Raw genomic sequence first — 13,215 nt, 5'->3', positions numbered from 1 at the left:
CCTTCAAATTTTCGTCCCCCTTGTGTTTGAAGGGCATTTTTGTCCATTAAGATAAGTTAGTGGATAGGCCTTTTATGAAAGCCTACAAATAATCTTTTCCGTAGCTTTGGGGGAGATTCACAGAAACCCATATGTTTTCTCCAGTTCCTGATCATGGAGTGCGTGTGGAAGAGAGAAAGGAAGTGGTTTTGGATGTTGAAGTTGGCGATCCAAGGTAACAATCTTGTTCCAAGTCAGATTTGTTCTTAGAAACCCTAAAAATTTGAATGTTTGATTAAAGAGACATGATTTTTGGGGCTTCCATCATGTTTGGAGGAGTTCCTTTAATGGATCTAGAGTTCCTTGGGTTTGATTGTATCGTTGGATCCCCATTGAACCCTAGATCATCATGTTTTGATCATTGAAAATAAATATTTGTGATTTTTGACGAAAACTTTGATTTTGGTTCCGATCCCCGTCCGGCAAGTTTCTGGCGTCTGGATCCAGTTGACGTGTTCCATTTGTCATAAGGGGTTGACGTGTTCCATTTGTCGTAAGGTGTAACGAGTCATCTGGGTTCACAACCATTAAGAAGAGTCAGCAATAGAAAGAGGGAGATACCAGCAAGGCTTAAGGATTAGATGTTAAGAATAAGTCATACTAGAATCTGTTAGGAAGTTGATGAAGTTAGTTAGAAACAGTTAGGCTAATACATAGGCTATAAGTAATCTGAACAAAGGGAGAAGGGGATATGAAAAATCAGTTGAATTACTTTCTTGTAATGGGAGGTTCTGGTGCCTCGAAACCAGTTATCTAGTTTTCTTTCCGAAATATCAAATATTACTCTATCTTTTCTCTTCTTCTTCAACAGTTCTTATTGTTCTTGCATTTTTTTTTCTCTGAATTACAACTAAGCTCATAACATAAGGATTCAACAAATCCAACCTCGGACAAATCAGAGGTGTCGAGATCAAGTTTGGACCTCCCCACATTGTAGAAACTCGGAGAAGCGGAATATGTGTTCTGGATAGTCGAGTAAGGGGGGATAATCAACTATCCAGCACTCTGAAATCTCACTGTATAGTCGACTAAAGCCTGATAGTCAACTAAGCAGTGCCCAAACACACTGTTTTGCTTTTTTGGTTCCGGATTTTGGACTTTTTGATATTTCTTTGCATTTTTTTATTCCCTATCGGTAATAATAGGATGAATTACATCATTAGGTGACCAACTTTGATTAAGAAGAGTTGCGAAGAGGATAGATTGAGGTACGTAATAACCTACTACTTTGGGTGATTTATCAACCCAATTTGCTTTGATCTAATGTTGCCTTTGAGGCTTTTGTATACGTATTGTGCCTATTATCTCTGAAACTGACTTGGGTCTAGCATGCCTCTTTGTAACCCTGTGGAACCCTATAACTTCTGTGTTTGCCATTGTTTTGTTTATCGTACAGTTATTGCTTTGATTACCTAATTCATGATGTGAAACTTTGAACCTCTATGGAAAGCTTCAATCATACATATTCTATACCCTACGAACCCTTTGACATCATCTATTATGGACTTTGGATTCATTATCTGTTTGGGGCACTTCTATAGATGCTTGGGACTTCTGATACCCACCGTGGGTGTAGTACACTGGATTTCTGGCCCGTCTGTGGGATAAAACACTAGTCCTGTCGACAAGTATCTGAACTTTGAGGAACTAGTTCCAACACCTTGGACGGTCGGTGTAAGCAATAATACGTCTTCTGGACCAGGCTGATGATCTCGAAGTGGAACTGTGTATTCTAGACACCTTATGGCTTTGACTTCTGTTTTGATACTGACATTGATTATTGTTCTGATATTTTAGATATCCTTTGAGATTTAATACTGTTCTAATATTTTAGATACCTTTTTGGCTTTGATTAATGTTCTGATACTATTAGTCCTATTGCACTCTGTTCAGTACTCTATATTTGTTATGCGCCATTGTTTATTTTGCTACCACACTGCACCTTATAAGATATTTAGTATTCGGTTCTAATCCACCTTGACTGATCCTTTGTGTCATGGCATGCTTAGACCTACGCTTAGGGTAGTCTGTTATTATGTATTGAGCTTTTTAGCTGACTGTGGTTTAGAACATTTTTAGACTTTGATCCTCATGAAGGGAACGAGGAGTGCAATTCTTAGCTTCTAGACTGGTTTAGCTTGGAGATTTAGTTTGTTTCTTTGATTCAGTAGATGTGAGTATTATTGAAAAATTGTATAAGAGTAAGTTTATGTTTATTCATTTTGTATAAAGTGAGTGTTGAGTTGAGGATTTCGATTACATTAAAATCAGTTATTTGAGACTCTCATATTTCTTAGTTATGGAATTGCCAAGAATGGTTTTGTTATTGCTTTGTAGCCTTGTATGCTTGTAGGGATTTGTCTTTGCAGGTGTATGGCGCTCTCATGTCCTCAGGATGTGTGTGCTTGTGGTATGGGGCGTGACATAAAAGTAGTATCAGAGCCTATGCTTTAGATCCTAGGTAAAAGATTTGAACAAAGAACTTTGATTTTGAGATTTGTAAATTTAGATAAGGAGCAACTTAGGAAGCGTTTGGTAAATTCATGTGTACTAGGGACACCCGGATAGCGCATGAGTTAGTCGCGCAACCAGAACCCACTCCTGGACTCAATTGCATCGGGACGCTTGGGAAGCATGCGAGTTCGCAATCGGGCAAGAGATTTAAGAGATAGATATTGGCTCCAAGGGGGATACCTTGTAGTATATAGATACAAATAGAATATACATGTATCGTTTATCTTATTAGCAATTTTCTGATTTAGTGTTTTATTGGATTCATAGAATGGCGGGTCGTGGAGATCTCGTGGGTGTCCGATTTGCATCATCAGCTTTTGGAGTATGTTTTATCTATCATAGTGAGTATTGTGTTGAAAATATTCAATCTTGTGATTTTAAGTTAGAATGCAATAGTGAGAAATTTTCTTTGAACCATGTAAGACTTTCTAGTTTAGTTTATGTTCTGGATGGATTTGATATTGCTTTGCTAGCCTTGTATGCCTGTGGAGGTTTCCTTGCATGTAGACAACGCTAAATGTGGGTGTTCGGTCTCTCATGTATTCTTCTTGTTACATTCCATCAATTTCCTTCCGTCAATTTGAAGGAATGTGGGGAGCAATGTTTACATCCATCTTTGAATTTTGAATCGGTCATGAGAGACCGAGTTACAGATTAATGACCTAGCAAGGCAAGGTCAACAGGTCACTTTTCTAGAAGATGGAGGCAACAATTATCCGCCTACAAAGGAACATGTGAAATTTCAAAGCTAAAGTGGGTAGTTATTTCAAGTTCCCTCTCAAAGGACATGGAATGGGGGTTACATGGGTCAGTAGTGGTGAAATGTGGAAGTTACAAGTTGTGGTAACATGCTCAAAGTGGAGGTTACAAGTGGCAATACATGTTTTGAGAACTTGAAAGCAGTGGAGACATGCGCTCTTCAAATTTCAAAAGGGGATATATTGGTAAGAATAACTACCCAAGAAGTTTGCTATAAGATGGGAAGTTTGCATCAAGAGAAGGCATCACTCACAGCAGCAAAGAACATTGTCTTAATTTATCTTTATCTTTACTGTTTTATCTTAGTTTGTAGCCATGCTAGTTTTAGGCCCTAATTCCGATAGTACTGGGATTTGTAATCATTCTCCGCAACACCGGAGTTCTTGTAATCAGTTTCGTTGAAAGGAATCATCTTCTAAGGTGAGCTTTTCTTTTATGCAGTGGTGATTATTTCTGTTTCTTTTGTTTACTTTCTATTGCCCATTTTAATAGTGTATCAATAGAGTTTGAAGAACCTAAGGAAGAAGTGTCGATCCCCTCTTCTTCTCAATCGTCTGATATCCAATCTTCAGGGGATGAAAAGGCTCAACTATCCTACTTTGAGAAATACCTCGCTGGCACGCCCGCACAAACACCCATTGGATAATCGCTGCCAAACAGAATGACCATATATTTTGATCCAACCTTGAATCACCCTTAAGCTATGTAAGGTGATACATCGATAAGTGGCAACTATGGTTGTACGAGCCGATCTCCGGCACCGTAGCACACATCAAGCTCGTTCCTTCCCGTGAGATTCGCAGATGCTCTTCATATCTCCTCACCCATCAATCTTAGTAAAAGTTTGAAGCTAGCAAAACAAGCAAGTTGCCAAAGGTCATTATTGGACCTAAATAAATTGCTAATAAAGAGATTTCGCAGCATATGCAAGGCCACCTAAGTGGACACATTCTAACTTTATATCATAGTGCTTTATATCATTTGCTTCTACATATTGGTTTGTGGGTTCGAGTATTTTGGTGTGTTGATCTATCAATTTTTAAGGGAAATGATAAATGCGCCCCTTTTCATCACTTGGGACACCCAGCCACTGTGTATCTATGACTGCAAAGGGCTGATGTACTTCTCATTTGAAGAAATGAAGTGACCTGATGTACTTCTTTCTTTTATTTTGCAGCAAAAATTGAAGAAAAGGAAGAAGAGGACCAACAAGAAGGTCTACCCATGATCCTAGTGTGTTTGGACATGCCTTCTTAATTTCAACTAGCACTCATCCATGAAAACTGAAAAGCAAAGAAGACTCCAAAACTAAACTATAAAGTTCCTCAGCAATGGAAGCCAACTGGAGGGACGTCTTTTAATTCCCATCCTCGAATTTGGAAAATATGCAACAAAATCCATCCACACTGTTCCGTAATTTAAAGACAACGCAGAACATAGAATTTGATAAATACATTTGTAGATTACCAAGAAGCTTTATTCTCCAACAAATAAAAACACTATGATGACAAATGCACCCATTTCTGGAAGGAGACCTTTGCATCCTTTCCTGTATGGCTAGTGAATTATCGGAAGAGAGCCAACAGATATCATATTCCATTACTTTTATTTTTATTTTTTTTCTTTGGTTCATCCATTACACTCACTAGAGATTAAAAAGGGAATGCAGATATAATTTTCCATTAGTTTCGATGCTCCAAGATTAGTTGCATCACAATCTAGGAATTTCTTCATCACTAAAGACCTGTTTGTATTGCAGGAAATTTTCGGAAAATTTTGAAAGGGACCAATATTTTTTAAAATTTCTTACCTTTTTAATCATGATAAAAGATAACTTAAACAAATTTATTCACAAATTTGTGGAACAGATAAGACCATACATGTGGCAATAATCTGCAATTTCCACTACAGAGAATAATGAACATGCATCTAACACCCTATTCATCGAAGGTCGTTAGGACCATACAGAGAACAGTGAAGAGATAAGACCATACATTGGCTTTAGGTAGATGAAGAAAACACCTAAAATAGAATTCAGAACGTATGTATTTAAAACAAAACGCAGAAACCGTCTTGAAAAGTAGGTAGTGCCACTACTAAACCAAATGAGTATGGACATCCATCTTCCAAAATATGAGCAGCCTGCGAGGAGATTCAATATCCGGACACAACCTTGGGACACCTTCATACCTTCCATGCCTCAACTAAGGAGAACCTTCTGTTATGATCATTGACGTTGTACAAGAATCATGAGATGATCTTTTAGGAGACGATAGAAATGGCTTTGGTGGCATTTGTAAGCTCTCAAGGGTTCCTTCTAGCATTTCCAACACCCTATTCATCGAAGGTCGATTTGCCGGATCTGTCTGTATGCACCACAAACCCACTAAGATCATCTTCCTTGCAGTTTTCTCCTCCTCTTCTGTTGTAACTCCATGGAGTCCTAGATCATCGTTTATATCCAGCCGCATGAATATCCAATGCGGAAAATATATTTCGCTGGTTTTCTCCACTCTATCGTCAACGTTCTTTCTCCTTCCTACAATTTCTAGCATCATCATTCCATAGCTATAAACATCGGACTTGTGAGAGGCTCGTCCAATGTTTCTACAGAATACCTCAGGGGCAATATATCCGACAGTTCCACGCCCATCCAACGTCGATATAATACTATCTTTATTTGGGCATAGCTTCGCTAGTCCAAAATCTGAGATTTTAGGGAGGAAGTCTTGGTCTAAAAGAATGTTATGAGGTTTTATGTCGAAATGCAAAATGCGAGTGCTACAGCCACGGTGTAAATACTCTAGCCCTTGAGCAATTCCAACTGCAATTTGGTATAATATTTCCCATCCCAATGGATCTGTTTGTCTTGATTTCTCAGTATAAATGAACTTCTCGAGAGAACCATTGGGCATGAACTCGTACACAAGTGCTCTCTTGGATCCCTCAGCGCAAAAGCCTAGAAGACTGACAATGTTGACATGATATGTCTTGCCGATACTTGCAACCTCGTTGATAAATTCTTCCCCATTACCTTTGGACTCACTTAAGATTTTCACAGCCACTAGTCGGCCATCTTGGAGCTTGCCTTTAAAAACAGCACCAAATCCACCTTGGCCTAATTTGTCTATGAAGGAACTTGTCATCTTCTTGATATCTGAATAACTGTATCTTTGGGGAGCAAGCGATCCATAGTTCTTAAGAAACGCCTCCACATTGTGAGCATTGCTTTTTCTCCATTTCCGAACATTATTTCTTCCCTTTTTGCGAAAGGATAGGAAGAAAAGGATCCATGCTAGAAGGAAGCTCCCAATTCCTGCGGTTACACCTGAAAGAAAGGGAGTTTAGATACTGTGTTCAACCTGAACATACTGCAATGTCCATGGTGCTAACTGCTCTGTTATATTTGTGTGGAGGTGTTTGGGTGACCGATAATTTTAAAAACCTTGTTTTCTTAAGTGTGCATTTGGGTTCAATTTGTGTAGAAACTTGCAATCTAATCTTTCAAATTTTATGACCAAATTGGACCCAAAATACAATTCGGTTCCACACCCAGAAATAGGCGATTGAAAATTTTCAGTTTGCTACAGAAATTGCTCCCCAAAGCAGTTGGGTTAAATTTCCACTGGGCAATTACCAGCAAGCTGTAATGTATATCCAAACTCAACTTAATTTCAGTTCTCATGTAAAACACTATATTTGGGATTTCATGGATTGCAGGTAGAATGCATTGAATACGATCTTCTAATATCTAAATCACCCACAGCACGCAAAAAATTATTTGTGCTGTTCATCAAGCAGTCCCCACGCACACAAATTATTTGTGCTGTTCATCAAGCAGTCCCCACACATTCTAGGTCGGACTTGAAAGAAGAGCTATTTGGGCATTTATGGTTCAGAGGAGCATGGAAGAGTCTTACTATTGTAATATTCCCTTGAGGATTGCTAGTGCAATTTTCTGTTGAATCTCCCACTTTCCTTGTATTTTCTATTCCCTGTTTTATCACGGGGCAAATTTGAAGTGCTACAGTTAAAAGCCAAGTTCCACGGCATCAAGATATCTTGATACTAAATCATTAAAAAAAACCATGGATGAGTGTATTCGACTTCCATCACCACTGCCGCCGCCACCACCACCACCACCACCACACACACACCCACTACCACCACCACACACACTCATAAATTATATCACATTCAATGCCAAGGGGACTGCAAAGTTAAACCCAAGACATAGTGTGCGTCCAGGCATTCGTCCGGCTTGCCCATTAACCCCCTATAACGGCTAGTTTTGGTCTCCCTGGGCTATAAATAAGCCTTTAACCCCTCTAATAGAAACTAACTCACTCCTAAAACATACGTGAACATTCTTTTGAGTGCATAACCCATCTTGTGCCTCTATTGATCACTTTTGTGAGGATTGGACTCTAGAATCAGCTTGAATATCATTGATCATTGTTCTAGCTAGCCTTTCAAAGGCATTTCTCTTTCTTTCTTTCACATTGTAATCAAGATTTTAAATTTCGGTTTCGGAATGCGTTTCGGTCCTCACCGAAACCGAAATTTCAAAATTTTGGACAAAATCTATCGAAATCAAATATAGTAATATTTTATCCCGTACAAAATTTCGGCTGAAATTTCGGGATATTTCGGTGATATTTCTTAAATTTAGGCCCGAAATTTCAAGGAAAACGAAATTTCGGTCGAAATTTTGTAATGTTTCGGCTTCACCCAATTTCGGTTTCGCTCTCAAACGAAATCCGGAATTTCGGATTTCGGTCGAAATTTAAAACCTTGATTGTAATTGGCAAGTGTTTGGAGATGCGGAGCCATCTCCGAAGGCGAGTGTTGGGAGATGCAGAGCCATCTCCGTCGGCAAGTGGTGAGGCGCGGAGCCACCTCATTGTAATCGGTTTGATCTATACCATTAAGAAGATCAGGATAGTGAAGCCAGCAAGGTTTTTAGTGGAGTGGACGTAGGTCAGGAGATTTGGAACGAACCAATATAAAAATCTACAATGCACTCTATTCTCTTGCTCCTTACTTTTGCATCTTGATTTTTATCTTCCTTAAATTAATTGTCAAAATTGGTCTTTGATTTCAATTTTCAATTAATCTTCTACAAAGATCAAAAACTTTTAGAACCCAATTCACCGCCCCCCTCCCTCCCTCGGGTTGGCATAACATCACCTGCACCTCATATTTTTAACACTGAGAAACTCGTTTCGACCCATGCTGATGCCTCAATAACAGTTTTTATTTGTTGTTTGTGGTACTTTGGTGCCCCGTGCTGCCAGCTTTAGTAGTTGTTTGTGGTACTTCGGTGCCCCCTTGCCACCGGCTTAATGGCAGTTGTTGTTTGTGTTACATCGGTGCCCCCATGCTGCCATCTTAATAGAAATTGTTGCTACTTCGGTACACCTATCATTTGGTAGTTTGGTACCCATGAACCCTGTAATTTCGTGATTTGTGATCTACAGTCTCTGCAAATGAGATTATATGTTTTCGTGCATGCTTTTGTTTAATTCTATCTTGTTTTGTCGGTTATGATGAAGATGGGACTTTCTGATATTATACTTGGGGATTTATTATATTACTTACGGCTTTCTAGCTCACTCATGTTTTCTAGTTATTGACTCGTGTTTGGTTACTTACTGGCTTTCTAGCCGGTTTCTAGTGCGTGTGTAGACTAGCGTTGGGAGTATCTTGTTATTGGCTTTATTATTTTATTTCTGTACATGTGTGTAGTTTTTTTATTTTGGATAATTGGGAGGATTTTTAATGTTTAATTTCATGGGTGTGGACATTAGTTTTAATGGGTTGCAGAGGTGTAACACTGGCGGTTAGTTTAATTAATTATGGAGGTACTTAGGGCGTGTTCGTTAGCGCTTCTCATTCTCGCCTATGGAATCGGGTAGAAGTGGATTGTGGAAGAGACCGCAAGTTGCTCCATAGAATCTCCTTAATTATCCCTAAAAATGAGAAATATAAGAAACGAACTCTTCATGGGTCACACGACCGCAAGTCCTAACTAGACCTGGCAAAACCGAACCGACCTGTGCCTGCGGGTCGACCCGGCCCACCCGCAAATTTGGGGGGTACGGGTTGGAGTTTTAGTGACCTGTGAAAATCGACCCGCGGGTCACCCAACCCGCCAAAACATGGGTCAGGCCAACCCGCGGGTTTTGTGGATTTTTTTAAATAGTTTTATTTAAAAAAAAAAAAAAAAAAACCAAGGGTTAAGATTACATGAATACACCCCCAATTTTTCAAAATGGACTATTGGACAGTACATCCCACACCATAGGATGATCCAAACCGTGCATTTGATGGGCCATAATGTAAATAGGTTGTGCCCAAAAAATCATTAGCATAGGATGATTCTAACCGTCCGATCTAAAGAGGGACTCACAATATGGAAACTTCTATAGATCGAACGGTTGAGATCATCCGATGGCAATGATTTTTGGGGCACAATCTATTTACGTTGTGGCCCATTAAAAGGACGGTTTGGATCATCCTAAGGTGTAGGTTGTATCGTCCATTTTGAAAATTAGGGGGTGAATTCATACATAGAAGGGAGTGAATTTATCACCGCCCAATAAAAACACTGTTTTGGAAAAAATTGCGGGTAACCCGCGGGTCTACCCGACCCACGCGCACTGGGTAGGTCACCGGTTGCTGACCTGTAGGACTGCGGGTCATTTTGACCCACACCCGTGTGACCCACGGGTCGACCCGACCCGACCCACCCGTTTGCCAAGTCTAGTCGTAAGTTCCTATCTATGGCCAGAAAAATCAATCCAACCATCCCAATCTGTATCTTTTGTTGTTGGATACAGAGGGTAAAAAATGTCTTAAAACCAATGGTTCACATTCAACAAAGAATAGCATATATTATCGGAGGTAAGAATTGAATAATAAGGTGTAATCATAGCATCATAAATGTAATTGATTCTATTAAGACTCTCATGCTTCTTTTTTCTTTTTCTTTTTTTGATTGATAAGACTCTCAAGCTAAGCAGTGAGAGTACTACTAGGATGGTGACATCTCCATAAATGTACAAGTAATTGATTTGTGGAGGTAAAATGAATGTCTTTAAACCTTCACAAATTAGTTCATTTTTTGCCTCCAAAGTTCGAATGGTTATGATGATCCTATGGATCTGATTTTTTGTGGACACCCTATCTATGAGAGGGCTTTAAAAATGAATGGTTTGGATCACCCAAATAATATGGCCCCCACTGATTTTAAGCTAGTGTGTAGATAACTTATCTACACGTGTGTAGGAACCGTTTTCTCTAGATAAATATGGTCAAAATTTAAACAAGAATCTGAGAAGTAGAATACCTATAATAATCTTCTTTATATTGCGCTTGTGTTGTTGACCTGCAACTGCAACTGCAACTGCAACATCATCAAATGAAGAAATTTAGTATACTGTCGTCATTCCCTAATCACAGAAGCTGAGTTTCTAAACTTTTTATCTTCACTAAGATCCTTTTTGGATTGCAAGAAAAAACATTTTTTCATTGGAATATTTTTTCTTTCTACATTTTAGAGGGAAATGATATTATTATGGTTAATTTAGTGGGATATTATCATAAATTGAAGCTCCCACATAAGTAGTCATGGAATAGGGTCAGTTCAAGTCATCTTTTTTGTGTGTGTTAAAATGTAAGAAATTTTAGAAATATTGTTCCTTTCCGAACCTTTCAAGAAAATTCTTGGAAATCAAAGTCTTATAATCGAAGTTACTGAAGCAGCCAGTTCAATTCCCATCTAGCTGCTCCATGTATAAGAATTTAATGTAGAGAAATAATGGACTTTAGATTGGAGGTTTAAATACAAATTGCTCCCAAATGCAACTACATGTTATGGTCCAACAACAATTATTTTCCAAATCAAAGACTGGAAATACCAATTTACTATTTCATACCTTGGCATCTGAAAATCTTCGTCCTCTCATCGACCGTGCAATTACCTCCCCTCTTGTAACAATCTTCGCATTTCGGATCAATATCCCATTCAAGAGCGAAACCCGCAGCAAATATAGACAAAAAATCATTGCGCTTCCAAACTTTCCAAAATTGAAACACTGGTAACACAACCGTCGAACAATTTTTCGGAAGAAGATTTTGTCTTGTCACAGTGTTATTTTTTGTATAATAGAGATCTTTGCCTTCACAATCTGTGTAATTACGAACCTCTTCCGAGATATTACCAGGAACTGTATATTGATTGTGCTTGCAATAATAAACGGTCAGGTTGCGGCTCCTACGAATTTGGAGACGTGGAAATTCAGGCAGTGAAAAATTGGTAGGGAAATCACAGATTTTTGATTTGGTGAGATTCCACAGTTCGCTGTCTTGAATCACGACTCGTTTTTCTTCATATGAGATGTTTTTGACGATGAACGTTTTTTCCTCGAATTTGATCTTTGGTATGTTGTCCTCACAGTTGATGCCATAGAAGCCGCAGTTCGAAGTGTTGATGTTGAAGAAGGGAAATCTGATACCAGTAAGGTTTCCACAGACAAACTGAGGGCATTTTTCACTGTTGTTATTAACTTGTTGGGCTGAGAGATGAGCAAGGTGAAAGAGAAGGAAGAGAAAAACAATTATGCAGGGGATTGTTAAAGCCATCCCCAATTGAACAATCTCAAAGACAAAATAAACACAAAGCTCTTTCTCCTTTATTTAACAAAAGAAGAACAATCAAAGCTATTTACAGTTGTGTTTTAGTCAATTTTGTTTCTTAGTTGAGATGTCGACCCATGACTTGGACCAAGGGCTCTAGACTTGGCGAGTGATGGGAGAAGGTGGCTTGTTTTCATCCATCTGTTTTTCATATCAGAACCCCTAGAAGTTTCCTCCGTATGACTTTCGCTTTCTCCTTGGACTAGACACACATAACCATGTGGAGCACGCATCAATTAGGCACCCCCAGAAAACCATGTAAATAGATCTCTTCCTCATCTTTTTGTTTTTGACTGCAAGTTGCTTTTGAAGATATATGCAAAACCAAGAAAGACTTCTAAATATTTCATCATTGGTTGAGGGGAGACTAATATTATTGGGAAGATAAGTACCTTACTGTACTTAAAGCGTCGAATACATTGAAGTAAAAAGGGGCAAATACCATTAACCATGGTAAACTGTTGGTCTGTTGCTGTATAAATTTAAAAGGATCGGAATGGAACTACTAGTTGGGGACAAAATTGGGCATCTACCGTGTATTGACGTGTGGCTCAGGTCCCACGAAGACTGGTCGAATGCCGCCACGCGGCATGGCAAGACAGGGTCCCCGCCTCCCCGGCAGGTATCCGCATCAGCCAGAAGACAACACCTTCGCCAAAACAGCACATCGGCCAACACAGCATCTCAGCCCGCATGGCTACCATAAGCCACGCACCGCCATGTCGCCCAATGAATCGTTGTCTCGAAATCCTTAAGACAGTGCAACTTACCATAACCAATCATGCCATCAACATGCAAGGCCTGGGCAAGTAGGGGTAAAAGTAATCAATTTTTCTCTAGTCTCTAGAATCATTGGATTTCCGACGTACACGATTAAGTTCAGCCATAAGATATGGACAACCGGCGGCAATTGGAAGACAAGGAAACAAGGCATAGGTGTAAAAGAAGCTTTATTTGCAAACGAGCGCCAATTTTGCATCCAGAGATGGAAGGTTTGAAAAGGATATGAAGTATGGGCCTCCTTTCTTTCAATAATGAAATTACTTTTATATTCTACGCGAGGAATGCTTGCTGCAGATGTACCCCTGCCACTTAATCTCAAAGAAAACAGGCGAAATCTTACCAAACCCACAAAATTCAAGGAAATCTCCCACTCTTTTACCTATTTTTTGTTGTTTTATGTTGCAGCAAAATGGAAGAAAA

General features: G+C 39.2%; 1 protein-coding gene and 1 long non-coding RNA gene across 7 annotated transcripts; one reads left to right on the top strand and one right to left on the bottom strand.

Annotated features, from left to right (window-relative positions):
• Positions 1-14: 14 nt before the first annotated feature.
• LOC143884767 (uncharacterized) lies at positions 15-3,899 on the top strand. Of its 4 annotated transcripts, none has more exons than XR_013253063.1 (3): positions 73-214; positions 1,203-2,500; positions 2,594-3,766. It is a non-coding gene; the product is annotated as an uncharacterized LOC143884767 (long non-coding RNA). The 4 variants fall into 4 exon arrangements; XR_013253061.1 differs by adding an exon at positions 3,885-3,899 and having other exon boundaries at positions 75-214; positions 1,203-3,732; XR_013253062.1 differs by adding an exon at positions 3,816-3,830 and having other exon boundaries at positions 75-214; positions 1,203-3,732.
• Positions 3,900-5,123: 1,224 nt separating this feature from the next.
• Positions 5,124-12,228, bottom strand: LOC143884765 (LEAF RUST 10 DISEASE-RESISTANCE LOCUS RECEPTOR-LIKE PROTEIN KINASE-like 2.5). Of its 3 annotated transcripts, none has more exons than XM_077388534.1 (3): positions 11,253-12,228; positions 10,664-10,720; positions 5,124-6,640 (listed from the first exon to the last, which is right to left on the bottom strand). In XM_077388534.1, the coding sequence occupies exons 1-3, from the start codon at positions 11,956-11,958 to the stop codon at positions 5,517-5,519; spliced, it is 1,887 nt and encodes a 628-aa protein (XP_077244649.1). In that variant the 5' UTR covers positions 11,959-12,228; the 3' UTR covers positions 5,124-5,516. The 3 variants fall into 3 exon arrangements, with proteins under 3 accessions (XP_077244649.1, XP_077244650.1, XP_077244651.1); XM_077388535.1 differs by having other exon boundaries at positions 10,664-10,714; positions 11,253-12,226; XM_077388536.1 differs by lacking the exon at positions 10,664-10,720 and having other exon boundaries at positions 11,253-12,227.
• Positions 12,229-13,215: the final 987 nt, after the last annotated feature.

The sequence above is a fragment of the Tasmannia lanceolata genome, unplaced genomic scaffold (assembly GCF_043159265.1).
Source record: "Tasmannia lanceolata isolate RefF3 unplaced genomic scaffold, GAP_Taslan_0.1 ptg000008l, whole genome shotgun sequence".
In the NCBI taxonomy this organism is placed as follows: domain Eukaryota; kingdom Viridiplantae; phylum Streptophyta; class Magnoliopsida; order Canellales; family Winteraceae; genus Tasmannia; species Tasmannia lanceolata.
This window is presented reverse-complemented; position numbering and strand designations above follow the sequence as displayed.